Raw genomic sequence first — 14,822 nt, 5'->3', positions numbered from 1 at the left:
CCAGAATGCACTGGGAAGTCTGGTGGAGGCAAGCTGCTCTCCTCCCCTATTCTTGAAAGTTCCTAGAGCATTGTGCCGCTGCATCTATTTTCAACATCAATGCTCTCATCTTTGAACAGGAACACTAAGATACTTTGTAGTGTGATACCAACAAAAAACAGCAAATATGAGTGCAGACAGTATTTGAAAGTTTCAGAAGGTTTTTACAGTCACATAAGCCATAAAAAGCCACAGACCTGTGCTCCAGTATCTTAGAAAAGGAGTCAGAAATTAAATTGAACTAACAGACACTGGTAGAGCATGCATTTGTCCTTTACAAACGTTTGTAAAATAGTTTTTTTAAAGACTACTGCATTTCTAGTGGCATTTTCATTAAGGTTTGGCTGGCCTTTATTTTGCAAATTGGGATTTTTTTCTGAAGAATGTTTTACATACCTTTATAGCTGAGGAAACAGAGTCTCTACTGGAGCGCCCTTCTGTATAACCATAAATGGGGTCCTTACATAAACTGGAAAGGTTGACTAACAGGGTGTTGACGATGGAGTCCTCTCGAAGTTGAACTTGCATTCCTTGAAGCTGCTTACCTCATTGTCTCCGCTTCTCTATGGACCTCTCTCTGTGGAAGTCCTTAGAAGCAGAGAGCCCAAAACCATTTGAAGGAGCTACTTCATCTGCTGCTCTTTTTCTGGCTGCTTTTTTTGCTCTCTAGTCTTCCTTTCAGCAAGAAACCATCAGGATCCTTCAGAGTCCCATTTGGCATTTATTTGTTAAAAAGGGCAGCTCTTCAGTTTGGGAATTTGGTAAACAGATCAAAATTGCAACAGTCATTTGCAGCTTTCTTCTTCATACAGCTGAGGCATTTTAGAAACACAGCTAGTCTATATAAGACATTACATGAAAACAAACATATTAAGACAAAAAAAACATTTCCTGTAAAAACGTTTCTTCCAATCCCAGAAGCGTTCCATGATCTTCTGCCATGGGTCACAAAAAGGAACAGGCGCTCTGGTGCCCCTGCCAGTACAAGACATGGAGGGCCAGCGAGGCTCATGGCTCTTTGAAGGAGCAATGTCCAACTAAGGGCTTTAAAAAGTATGTAATGACTTCTAATTTCATTAAACTCCATGTCACCCATATCTGAACCTCTAATTGTTTCCCACCACAAAAAGACAATGCAAATCCATGAGGTTCAGATGTGTAGTCCAATGAAATTGGAAGTTATTAAATCATTTCCTTTGCTCCTTGCAGGCCTAATATGGAGCAAGTATTGTGTTACTCTCAGGTTGTGCAATAATCTGTCATGAGAAGTTCGAACTGTTAGGTCCTGGATTGTATCTTTAAGGATTTTTTTGTTGTCAATATTGTTGTGATCCTCTACAATGACTTGTCTGTTTTGAGCAAAGATGGTTATGAATTCCTTTTCATATTAGGGACATATAACTAAATGGAGTAGCCAGTTTTCATTATTAGCCCTGAAGACGCAGTGGTGTAGCCTGGTGTAGCTGCGAAACACGTGTTGGCTGTACTTTGTGGAAAATGGACTGTGTAATTTCTTTAGAAGAGAAAGCTGCATCACTCAAAAGCATATTATGAGAAAGGTTGTAGATTATGTACTATGAAGTCCAAATTACTTCTTCTCTTCTGTAACAAGCTAATTATTATTGATGTTGAAATGATAAAAGGATCAAAATAATATATTTTTAAAGTGTAATTAGTTCTTTTTGCCTTAGTTGTTGATAAATAAATCTAATCATTTAACATTTAGTTGCTTAGCAATTTTTGTTAAATATGTTGACCCAAATGATGTATATTAGTGAACGGTGAGTGTTTGAAATTGGGTCTCTAGTTGGCAGAAGTAGGCATCCTGTGTAAGTAGGTACTACAATCCTAGTCAGGATAGGTCAGTTACACGCCATAAATTAGCATGTGCTCATCCTCTGCTAAATTGGCACAGAGCAGGCAGGCTCAACTTAGGAGGAAATGTGTAGAGTATTTGTGCAATACTTAAAACAGTAACACAGTAAAAACACCACAGACTTAACACCAATTTGGAAAAATAGATTATATTTTTTGGAGTAAAATAAGACCAAAAGGACAAATATCCATTAAGTAGAATTAAAGATACAAATTATTAAAGATTATCTCCAAATAAAATGCTTAGAGCATTAAAGCGTCAACCAGCCCTATCTGGTCGCACTAGACTGGGTCAAATCTGAAAAGTCATGCAGACTGCGATAGAGCAACCTTGTCCCGCTGCAAAAGTAACTTTGGGTGGAGGATTTGTTGATGTTGAAGACCTGATGCGAGGCACAGAGGAGGCGATGCACAAGCGATGCATGGGTTTTCTGATCCGTGCAGTCAGGGATGCGGCATCGGCAGGTCCTTTGATGATACAAATGTTGCGCCTTCATTGAGCTGGGCAGCTGCCGATGCAAAGTCCTTGAGCAGTGATGCGTCGTCGTCGGAGATGCATCAGTTCAGAATGCTGCAACAATGGAGATGTGTAGATTTGGGGAAACCCACTTCCAAAGGCCCAGGACTGGACTGGCACCATTTGGCAGGTACGACTCAAAACTGGCAGAGCCTTAGGTGCTGGTGCAGAGCTGCTGAAAGTCTTTGATGTCCCTGAGACTTCAGAACGGAATGCAAGAAGACAAGCCCTCGGAGTCACTGAGTTCAGTTGGTGTAGGTCCAGTCCTTTGCACCCAGGCAGAGGTGGCAGCAGGCAGGTCAGCATAGCAGAAAAGCAGTTCTTTAAGACCAGCAGCCTAGCAGTACAGTAGTCCTTGTAGCAGCACAGCAGTCCTTCTTCCTGGCAGAGTATTCACAGGTCTAGAAAGGTACTGATTTGTAAGGGTCAGACGTCCAGTTCTTATAGCCTCTTGTGCCTTTGAAGTGGAGGGTGACTTCAAAGAGGGGTCTTTGAAGTGCACAAAGGTCCTCCCTTCCTGCCTTGGTTCCAGGCTCACTACAGGGGGTTAAGCAGTCCTTTGTATGGGAACGGGACACTACCTATTCAGGTGGAAGTGTGAGCTCCTCCCTCCCATCCTGCCCAAGATGACCTATCAACATGCAGATGACCACTCAGTCACACTTACCATTCCTTTATGTGAGGCTGTCTAAAGAGAATGCAGGAGCCCAGCTGGCATCCCAGCCCAGACATGTATTTGAGACAGGCTGCAGGTACACAGGGCTAAGAGCAGCAAAATGTCAACTTCCTAAAAGTGGAATTTTAAAAATTGTAATGGTAAATGTGACCTTACCATTAAAGAGGATTTATCAATACAATTCCATATGTACTAAACATGACAGTCCTTCTCAATCAGGAATGAAACTTTATTAAATGTAATGAGGAATCTCCAATGTTAACCTATGAGAGGGATAGACCTCACACCATTGAAAACAAATCTGGGCATTTTTCACTACCAGAAAATGTAACACTTAAAGGTGTATGCCCTGTCTTTTAATTACATAGCTCCCTGTCCAGTGTGCTACCTGGGGCCTACCTTAGTGGTGACATACATGTGATAAAAAGGGGAGGTTAAGGCTTGGCAAGGGGCTTTAAATGCCATGGAAGTCAAACTGCACACACAGGCTCTGCAGTGGCAGGCCTGTGACATATTTACAGGACTACCTAAGTGGGTGGCACAGTCTATGCCACATACCCACTAGCAGTGTTCCACTGACAGTCCCTTGGCACATATATTGCACTTTACTAGGGAGTTATAGGTAAATTTAATATTTTGCAATTGTGGATACACTAGTGTTATCATGTTTTAAGGGAGTAAGCACATGCACTTTGGCACGGGTTAGCAGTGGTAAAAGTCCTACGGCCAACAAAAACAGATCAGCTAAAGTGGGACAAAAATGCAGGCAAAAGGTTTAGGGGAAGACCACTCTAAGGCTGACAGGTCTAACAGTAAGCCAAAGGGGAAACTGGCTTAGTGGGTGGAGTGCATAGGGCCTTGTGTTCTGTTATCCGCAAAATAAGAAACTGGATTAGTATTAACCAGGTATTTGTGCTTTGGAGAAAGGACATACATTGCACTGTATTTACCTTTTTAAATGGTTCCAGTGTCTTCCTTCAGAAGGTAAACTATTGAAAAAATGGAATCATGTAATTAAGAGCCTAAAGCTCAACATTCTTTTTATGCAGAGACTCTAATTTGTTCTGGTTTTGGGAAACAAACTTGCTTCAAGTAGCTCGGCAAATCCGTATGGCTGAAAATGTTTAGTTTATTGCTTTTATGTATCAAGGAACTTAATGCCTACCTTCAGTAGTTGGAGTGCTCTTTGCATCTGATGCTTCAGAAACTGGCTCATCGGATCCATCATCACCCTGCAGCACCAAATTATGTCCTGAAACAAATCATAACAACATTAATATGCACCCTGACTTGCTAATATGATTTACGATTTTTATATCACATGACCCGAGATCTATTTAATCAGCGCTAGGGTGAGCAAATAATGATCAATACTTTGTCAAAATGGCTCAAAAACAGAAAGTTATAGAAAGAAAATATATTTTGCTCACTTTGAGTGAACTTTTGTATCCTTGTATCCTTTGTTTGATTAACTGGTCTCAAAAAAGCAAAATGATTTTTCTCTTCCACGCTGAACACCAACCACCTATCGGGATCATGGCAAATAGCAACTTTAGAACATTGACTAGGAACTCCTTGACTGATTACCTGATTGTGAGCATCAAACACTGGGATAATACTGGTGAATTTAAGGTATTCACAAGATGGGAAATTGCTCATTAGCCCACTGATTTTTGGCCCACTTCTTTAACTAATACACCATTTTCAGATTTTTTCTGCTCCTACTTGCATAACCTCTTCAAATTGGAAGACCACTTAATGGAAGTATCAAGACAGACAAAACTGTTCTACTGTATGTAGGCTTATTTCTCGATAACTTGGTAGAGAGCATTCAGCCCAATAATTTTGATTCAGTATATGAAAATGTTCATTAGGCTTCTTAAAGAAAAGTCTGAGCAAGGGAAGGAACAAAACAAAATTCCAGCATGAGGTGATTAAGAGTCTGATTTAGAGTGTAGCAAATCAGATGGAAGACCCTGTCTGCCAAACCCTTGATCAGCCTACTCAATAAAGTCAGGTAAACCATCCTTTTTTAAGGCACAGAGATTACTGCAGGGCCAGCAGTCAACTCTTCATTTGGTGAGTGACAGCCTGGATGTGGTTTCTGAGGAGATGACCTCTGCCAGCAAATGGATGGTGGGCTACCCTTAATCCTTATTATGCATGTACGTCTAATAACACTATAATTAGTGAGTTTAAAGGGGCAGCTGACTGCATTGCTGCATTGCAATGCCAGAAAAAAATGATTTCCATCAAAGCAACTGGGAACACTTCATACAGCCTTGCAAGAAAAAGATAACATAGGATTCTAGAATATCGTGGCTTGAAGAACCAGCTAAGGTGGCCCTGCCCCTCATAATGACCTCCTTCAAGGGACTGTGGTTGAACTATTATTCTAAACTCAGTTCCTTGGATGGGGGCTAGGTTAAGCATAGTGGATTGTCCTAATATGTCTTTCCTGCCAAGATGTAACTTTTTACTTCACAAGAAGTAACAAAGTATAGCCATGTAAGGCTGCCAAGCCTGTATTTTCACTGCAACCTTGCTTGCCTGCAGGGCACTGCCTAAAGTTCTAGTTTAGGGTGGGTTTATACTGTGAGAAGCTAAGATATTTCCTGGTTCCTGGAAGAGTGATAAAATTATCCTGATGGACAGGAAAGGCTAGAAATCTGACACCTGAAACTTATGCCAATGATCTTTTTAGACGTAATTAGGAAAACATTCATCACACTACTATTATAAAGATTATATCTGCAACCAATTGCCAAGAGGTTACTGTCCATGGAAAAACAGCCTTTCAGGACCATGTTTTTTTTATTTGAGCATCGTGGTGATGAAATATTTCCAGATGATATTTTGCTTTATTGGAACTCAAATGAGCTTTTGATGATAGACTAACGTTAATAAAGATTATGTGACTGAACATTGTATGACAAAACTACTGCATACCAAAACATTCGGTAGAGCCAAATTCGACTCAGGGGAATTTAACCGCTCAAATTTTGATTTCATAGGGCATATGAAATATTCCTCTATGGCACTGGCTGTGATCTACACCTGGCCAAAAACCTCACAAAGCAGGTGGTCATGAATTGGGAGATCACCCTTTTCCACTACAACTCTATGCCAATTATGCTAATCCGTGGCCGAACTGAATAGTGCTCTGTTTAACCACTGCAGGTTTTAAAGCTTTTTGTGAAGAAAACCTACAACTAATTAACATCAATAAATGCTAGAAGGTAATATATATTAGTGGTTGGAAAAAAGCAAATACTAGTAAGACTAGTAAGACAAATGTATCTACTGGGTTAAAACTGGAACATGCTCAACTACCTATTCATTCATTTCTCTGCCACTGGGACAGTGTACACTGACAGGGAGCTTAAAATAATATCACCAGGAGATTTGGTCCATGCACTTATGCTAAGTCTCCCACTCTCAGAGATAATAGGGGGATGCGAAGTTTCATAAAACAAGTTGCTTGAGTTCTTACTCTTATTATAGTAAACACGCTGACTCTATCACTGTGCAAGGGGGTAAACTGCATTATACTGAGTTTCAGCCCAAACTGCTTGCTTGCTAGACAGATATGCGCTAAGACATTTAATGACCATAAACAGGGCTGACAATTTACCCTGGTTTAAAATAATAAAGAAGCTTGCTAAGCTACAGTCATGAAATGCCTCAAGCATGGCATTTGCTGGTTGACATATCTTTGTGGATGCCAGGATACTCAAGCAAAAGTTCAGGGAGTTTAATGAGAACAGTAATAAAGACTAGTGGCAGGGCGAAACACATACCTAGAGACAGTGTGCCACCCAACAAAAGGGCCCACACATATGGTATTTGTATCTGTTTAGGCATGTTCACAGGTAACTTACATAAATTTCTGTTCTGCCACCTCTATGGGCAAGTCATAAGATGGCTGCTCCCCTTATTTGGGAATAAGACATGCCTGAAGCCTTACTTCTGTGCCTGGTAACGGACAATTAAGTTATTGTATACATGCCTGTCAAGTAAGAGAACACACTCTAACAATTTAATACCATGGTACACCATACAATAATTATCTCCTGTAAGGCCCATGGATTATCTACAGAAGATAGCTAAGGACTCAACTGCACTTTATTACTGTAAACTTTGTGCAATGAAATGGATATGTTTTTAGATTTTATTACTGCCTTTTATATAATATATATATAATACTGTTCATGTATTCTTTAATGCATGACTTTTGTTTCGATTTCCTATAGAGTACATACCATTGTGCAAGTATTGCTGAATGGATGCTTTTTATCCAGATAAACAGTAAAAAAAAAGGCTAAATATGGCCATTAATAATAAAGAAAATGATTGCATTTTGCAAACACAGAGGAACCAGTGGCATTATTGTACTCTTCTCTTCCTGGCTATAAAAGGTATGTCACTCCTTATTTGAGTAAGTATATACATTTCTATTGTTTAAGTCAGATCTGCCCTCTCAATGGAATACCCTAGGCCAGAGGTCTTCAAACTGGGGGGCGAGCCCCCCTTGGGGGCCTCAAGTGATCCCAGGGGGGGCGCCAAACTCTGGCCAAAAGAAATATTATACAGATAACATGCCTTTGTTTTAAGCAGAAGCATGTTATTGCAGTTTTAAAAAGGTAACAGTACTGAACTGCAATGTTTAAATAGGTCTAAACCTATTTAAACATTGCCATCTTTCTAAAATAATTGTGAAAAATTCTGAGGGGGGGGGCCCAATGTTTTTTATTTTTCAACTGGGGGGGCGCGGCATTAAAAAGTTTGAAGACCACTGCCCTAGGCATATAAAGTAAAATAGCTTACAGGCTAACCTCAGAACTCTACTACTGCTCCTGAACTTATTATCTGCTAGGACCGTAGAACATTTACAGCCAAAACAAATATGAGACGGAAAGTGGAGTGGATGGTCAGTCACATTGGTAAAGGTGATAAATGTTAAGAATATGCTTGTTCTACTGTGAGTAGAATGAACTTTGCTATCTTTTATTGATGACTACACACTTGTTCAAGTACCCCCAATGTCAAAACAGAAAAAAAAAATGATGCTTCACTTTTATAAGCCATAAATCAGTGTATGTTTTTACATTCCATACCACATGTAATTAATTATCAGTCATACTTACTTATATGATGCAATGCAATGAAAATGTATTTTATTGCTTCAACTAAAAGCCATACAATATTAATGGATTGAATACTACAAATAATAAACGTTACTGCAACATAAAACATTACCATAGAGCCATAGTAACAAGCTACAATGGCTATGGACCTGCAGGAAAATATCGGTTGCATCAGTACCATGACATAAAGACATTGCTGCTTTACAGTGCCTGACTGATACTGTGTTTCATGAAGAGAGGGAAAAGACACAGTTTTTGTGCAAAGAAGTAAAAATTGAGCCAGTGTGTCAGGATCACCAAGATCGGCTAGATGTCCCTATGATTCCCTTACAAATAGACTATTTGTGAGTGATGGAAAAGCACAGGTAAAACACTAGCCTCAATTTTAAATGCAGACTTCTTTGTAGCCAGATAATGTTTGTAAATCTTAGCATTTTTGCCTCAAGACAAGTATATAGCATACTACCGCCCCTGGCAAAGTTCAGTCATTCCAGTTCAAAACATCTAACTTCTAATATTGCCACCCTAAACCGATTCATTGTGCTGAAGTTATCCCAAAAATTTCCACATCGTTTTGGTTTTAATTTTTCTCTAGCTCTGCCTACTGCCTAAGGGCAAAGATTCATCCTAGTAGTAGTGGATCATGCTACTAGATACCCAGAAGCTTTTCCACTAAGGACAGCAACTGAGCCTGCAATGGCTAAAGCCCTGCTTAGTATTTTACCAGGGTGGCTTTCCTAAGGAGGTTCTCTCAGAACCTGCATGTCTGCCTATCTGAAAGCAATGTGGGATCAGTGTGGGGTGACATATAAGTTCACCACACCATACCATCCACAGGGTAATGGCCTTGTTGAAAGATTCAACAAGACCATGAAAGGTATTATCACAGGTTTACCAGATAAACCCAAGAGAAGATGGGATGTTCTTCTCCGATGCCTACTGTTTGCCTACAGGGAGGTCCATCAAAAAAGGAGTAGGATGCAGTCCTTTTGAACTGCTCTTTAGGCACCCTGTCAGGGGTCCCTTTTGTTTGTAAACAGATTTTATTGAACATTTTGACATCTTATATACTTTTAGTGCAGTAGTAAGTAAATACAGGCTTTGCAGTATGTCCTTTTTCAGCTTGACAAATAATTCAGTCCAAATGATTATGCACTGGCGCTGTGATTCAAGGGAACCGATAAACCCTCCCCTCCCAAACCCCTTGAGTCATATCCACAATACATTCACCGGAGTTATGTCTTTGGTTGATTATCTGTGTGTATACCTCATGTTAGGCAATTGTTCATAGTGGTGGTGTATGTGAAGGGACAGAGGGCAGCTGGAAGAGGGAGGCCCACACATCTCAGTTTTCTTAGGTTCTGGACCGCAACATATTGCCAGTTCTATGGCCCATGTTATGTTATTGGGAGGGGGTTGGGCCGGTAAGGAGGCCGCCGACTCTCTGGACTGTGGTTCTGGCTCTTTTAAGCTCTCAACTAGTGTCTCCCAGGCCCAGGCTATGTCTAAGGGATGTAGCCCTCTTCTTGCCTTCAATAGTAGTGTCTCCCCCTCGTATGTGGCAAAGCGCTCAAGCTCCTTCCTCCATATCTCCAACTTCAGACCACTTGGGGCCTTCCAGTGTCATGTCAATTCCCTTTTCGCTAGGACATATGCAAGGTCCTGAAATCTACTGGTGACTTTTGTCTTGGAGGTGTGGGGAGACCAACCCAGGATGCAATGTTTCATTGTGCAAAGGACCTCCTTATCGATGACTGTCGCCATTACTTTTTTTATTTCTGCCCAGTATGTTGCTAGATGTGGGCATTCCCAAGACATGTATTTGATGTCGGCTTCCTCTGCTCCACAACTTGGACAAACCATCCCTGTTGTGGGAAAACATTTATTTATGTGGTTATTGTGAGGTATGCGCTGGGAAAAATGTAGTAGTAAATATGTTTAACCAATCTTTTTCAGGGATAAGTGTCCCCAAGTCCTTCCCATTTTGCTTTTAGGGTGTCCAAGGGGAGGCGCATGTCCCCTCTAATTGCTCTGTAGAGGCAGTGATCGCCTTAATCTTGCCTGCCGATATTGACAGGTAGTGTGTGGACACATGAGCCCTTTGCTCCATTAGTCCAGCCCTTCAATGCTTTCGGATTGCCATTGTGATTGCTCTATCGAGTAGGAAGTGTCCCTGAGGTAGTCCACATTCCTCCCTGAAAGTGTCAAATGGTAGGAGTTCACCTGTCCTAAATAGGTCCCCTACCTTTGTCGCTCCCGCCTCTATCCACGCCGTCAAACCTTTCCACTTGCCTCCGTGTTGCAATACTTTCGACATTGTTAGAGGAAGGTCTGGTGAGCATGAGGCTCTTCTCCGTGCATTGCCCCTGCAAACTGAGAAAGTAATCCCTTGCCTCCTCCAGCTGCCAGCCCCCCGATCTGTCCATCTCTGTGTCCACTGTCAAGTTTAGGTCACCTCACAGTATCAGGGTGCCACGGTGCAGCTCAAGGAGCAGGTCCCCTATCTCTGGGAGTGTCGCCTCTTGCAGGCGTGGGGGAAGATACACAGAGCACATGCTGAGTGTAGTTCCCTCCCAAGTTCCAGACAATGCCGTAAACCTCCCAATGCTATCATGCTTTACCTAGTATAAAGTGAGGGCTACCGACTTCTTAACTAATATGTTCACCCCCCTGGGGTCTGTGGTATACCCAGAGTGTGTCCTGAGCATGTATACAAATCTATTGAGTGCCTTCGGAGCTGTGTTTCCTGGAGCAGGACTACGGCCCTCATTATAAACACGGCGGTCGAAACCGATGTGTTCATGCTGGTGGTCAATCCGCTGACCGCCAGCATCCCTAAATCCCCGCCGGCCGTATAATGTACATTCCTGTGGGCCGGCAGGCAGAAACATTGTGAAATACCTGGCCGGGACATTGACGGCGGTTCCACATGGAGCCGCCGCCAATGCCTCTGTGCTGAGGGTGAAGCTGCACCCGTCGCGCAGATCGGGCAGTGATCTGCGCGATGGGGCACTGCACAGGGGCCCCTGCAATGCCCATACCACTTGCATGGGCAGTGCAGGGGCCCCCAGGGGTGCCCCGGTGCACCCCTTCCACCAGCCTTTCCATGGCGGGGAAACCCGCCAGGGAAAGGCTGGTGGCTGAAGAATCATTATCCGAGGGGCAGCACCGAAGCCCTGTCGGATAATGAATCCGACTGCCGCCAGGCTGCCTGACGGAGGCAGCCTGGCAGTCAGTGAGGGCCGCCGATGGCAGCCCTCATGGTGTTCATAATGTGGCGGTGTGGCCCGCCATGCCGGCTGGCGGGTTTACCCGCCACCGCAGGCATGGCGGGCCACACCACCAAGTTCAAAATTACCACCTATGTCTGGTGTATGACGCTTTATATGCTGCATGACCGGTGTGTGTTTGATCCTGCTACCAAGACCAATGACATTCCATGACCATACGGTCAGGTTTTGCGAAGGACTACCCATTTGTCAGTGTTTTGTAGATGTGGGGGCCAGACAAGCTTGCCCCACTTCTTCCTCTCCCACTCCAGTGCCTTGAATCCTCCCATCTGCGATCTGTCAACCCAAATTGCCCACCCACTCAGCTTCACAAACATAACTACACTCAAAGGTACAAACATTAAACTTTGTTTCCCCAACTCCCCCCTCCCAGCAACCCTGCTCCGTGGGTCCAGTATTGCCCACCCCCCCCCCCAACTTGCAGAGGGCCTATCGCCCAAACTGTAACATGTCTTGCTGGGGGTATGCGTCGCTGCGTGTATGGTGTCTCTGAACGGATTTCACCTAAGCATTTGACCCATGTACCCCGCCCCCACACATATGTTGGTTGTCATGCCCCTGGTCACAATCCAGAGTCTGTACCTTCCTCTATCTGCAGAAGGAAGCAACGGGGTCGTGCCCCTCCTTCTGTGCTGGTAGAGCGGGGCTGTCCGTTGTCTCACTGCCATTTGCCTGTTGGCCTCCTGCCCTCCAGCCAGTCCCATGCCTCCTCCGGGGACCGGCAGATCCAGGTCTTGCCACCATGCGCAGCTGAGCCGGGAACAGCATCATGTACTTCAGGTCCTTGGTTCTCAGTGCTTTTTTGACTTCCTCAAAGTTCTTCCTTTGGCGCTGCACATTAAGGGTAAAGTCATGGAAGAAGCAGATAACAGCACTGCCCTGTTTTAGATCCCCAAATGATCTGGCTGCCTGCAGTATGGCATCCCGGTCCCTATAGTTTAGGATCCTAGCTACTATTGTTTGTGGTGGGGCCCCTGGTTTCGGTGGAGGGCCGGGTATCCTGTGTGCCCTCTCCACTGAGAAGAAGTTGGGTAGTAGTTTTGGCTTAAGTTTATTCAGGACCAAGTCCTCTACAAATAAGTCCACACCTTGGCCTTCCGTGCCCTCCAGTACTCCCACCAATCTCACGTTATTCCTCCAGGACCTCCCTTCCTGGCGATCTGACCTTTCTTCCAGACGTTTCGTGGTTGCCATCAGGCCATCTATGTGCGTTTCTGCCCTGGCCACTTTCTCCAAAACCTTGTTTATGTCTGCCCTAAGGATATCGACACTGATATGAACTGCATCTAATTTCAGTTCCAGAAGGGAGAGGGAGCACCGGATGTCCTGTATGGCGGCTGTTAGACTTTTCATCCTTGGTGTGGTCTCCCTTAACCTTTTGCCTCTGTTCCCCAGGTTGTTGATGTGTGCTGGACTTTGATTTTGCTGTTTTTGTTACTCTGAGCCCTTTACCACTGCTAACCAGTGCTAAAATGCAAGTGCTCCTTTACAAAATGTGTATGTAATTGGTTTTTTCATGGTTGGCATATTTGATATACTAGAAAGTCCCTAGTAAAGTGCACTAGAGGTGCCAGGGCCTGTAAATCAAATGCTACTATTGGGCCTGCAGCACTGGTTGTGCCACCCACATAAGTAGCTCTATAATCATGTCTCAGACCTGCCACTGCAGTGTCGGTGTGTGCAGTTTTAACTGTAAATTCGACTTGGCAAGTGTACCCACTTGCCAGGCCTAAACCTTCCCTTTTCTTACATGTAAGACACCCCTAAGGTAGGCCCTAGGTAGCCCGATGGGCAGGGTGCAGTGTATGGTTAAGGTAGGACATATAGTAATGTGTTTTATATGTCCTGACAGTGAAATATTGCGAAATGTGTTTTTCACTGTTGCAAGGCCTGTCCCTCTCATAGGTTAACATGGGGACTACCCTTAAATCTGATTAAAGTGTAGATTCCCTTTGGGAGCAGTTGGACATGTGGAGTTTGGGGTCTCTGAGCTCCCAATTTAAAAATACATCTTTTAGTAAAGTTGATTTTAAGATTGCGTGTTTGAAAATGCCACTTTTAGAAAGGGAGCATTTTGGGGTCGTAGCCAAGGCGTCAAGATGGCAGTCGCACTTTCATAGTGCTCTGGAGCCCTCCGTCATCCGCCTCCTGTAGGAAACATCATCTGACCACATCGGCACCATGAGCGCTCCCTCGGGGCTCCACTATCCCACCCCAACACGAGTGGCAAATCTTTTGACTGCCCCGGCCCAGAGGGCTGGGTTTTGGCCACGGCCACCACCGACCAAGATGGCGACCGGGAGATAGGGCCGAGGTGCGGACTTCTCGGGACGGAGGGGGGATCGGCGGCTGGGAACGCCTGTGCACCTGGCTGCAGATCCCTGATGCAGAAGAGACGTGCTCCACAGCCGGAGAAGTGTTGTGACCGGGGTTGTCCCCGGAAAAGCCCTAGGCTGGCGACCGCGCTTCCCCCGATCCCCTGGCCTTTTTCCCTCCGCCGCAGCCAAGGGGCGGGGGAGAGAGGTGAGGTTGTCTTCCCGGCCGAGGCTGTGACACGAGCCGAACAGCGGCCTGGCGACGGAGGGGCCCCGGAGCCGGGCTGTGAGGAGGCACCTCGTCGCAAACCGCCGGGGGTACTGCTGGACCTGGCGGGCGCCCACTGACCTGTAAAGACCCTGAAAGGTGGGCAGCCGCTGGAGACCGAGGTGTAGGACTGGAGTAAGGTGCGCCTGGATCGGCACCTTTGAATAACCAAGCGATGCACCCAATGGCCGGGGTACACAATGGGAGAGACTGGCCCGGTGGGTTGAGCCTGCGGACTTGCTGCCTCCCTCCTCCCCCGAGGTCTACGAATCCGGGGGAGTGGAGAGAAGGGGGCCCCTCCGGATGCTGGAGCACGGAACGACGGTCCGAATCGGGTAAGATCCTGGGACCAGAAACCTGCCCAGACACCATGGGCAAAGACAAATCAGCCAAACAAACAACGGCACAAACTCGCATAGACCAATTTACCACAGGCGCAACGGGCCCCCAGACAGAGGACCCGACCCCGAGTGGAGGTGGCGAGTCGCGGACAGCGCCCGGTGACCTGGCGGCAATCCTCCAAGCGATACAGGCTTCCCAAGTGGCTGTAGAATCTAAGATAGGAGAAGTCAGGGTGGATGTCGGCCTGGTCCCACAGGACCTCCGTAATGCAACGGGCCGAATCACAGAAGCTGAATCCAGAATCTCCACAGCGGAAGATGAGATAACTGCCATTAAAGCCCAAGTCTCAATGC

The 14,822-nt window shown here is 44.9% G+C and overlaps 1 protein-coding gene across 4 annotated transcripts in view; it reads right to left on the bottom strand.

The window, feature by feature from the left end:
• Nucleotides 1–14,822, bottom strand: part of MAPT (microtubule associated protein tau) — a 755,319-nt gene that overhangs the window by 575,086 nt on the left and 165,411 nt on the right. For all 4 annotated transcript variants that reach the window (XM_069238040.1, XM_069238043.1, XM_069238041.1 and 1 more), the window contains exon 3: nt 4,273–4,359. In XM_069238040.1, coding sequence (XP_069094141.1) covers nt 4,273–4,359 — 87 coding nt within the window. The remainder of the gene's footprint in view (nt 1–4,272; nt 4,360–14,822) is intronic.

Source organism: Pleurodeles waltl, chromosome 6, assembly GCF_031143425.1.
Source record: "Pleurodeles waltl isolate 20211129_DDA chromosome 6, aPleWal1.hap1.20221129, whole genome shotgun sequence".
Taxonomy (NCBI): Eukaryota; Metazoa; Chordata; class Amphibia; order Caudata; family Salamandridae; genus Pleurodeles; species Pleurodeles waltl.
Note: the sequence above shows the minus strand (reverse complement) of the source record. Positions and strands in the feature narration are given on the sequence as shown.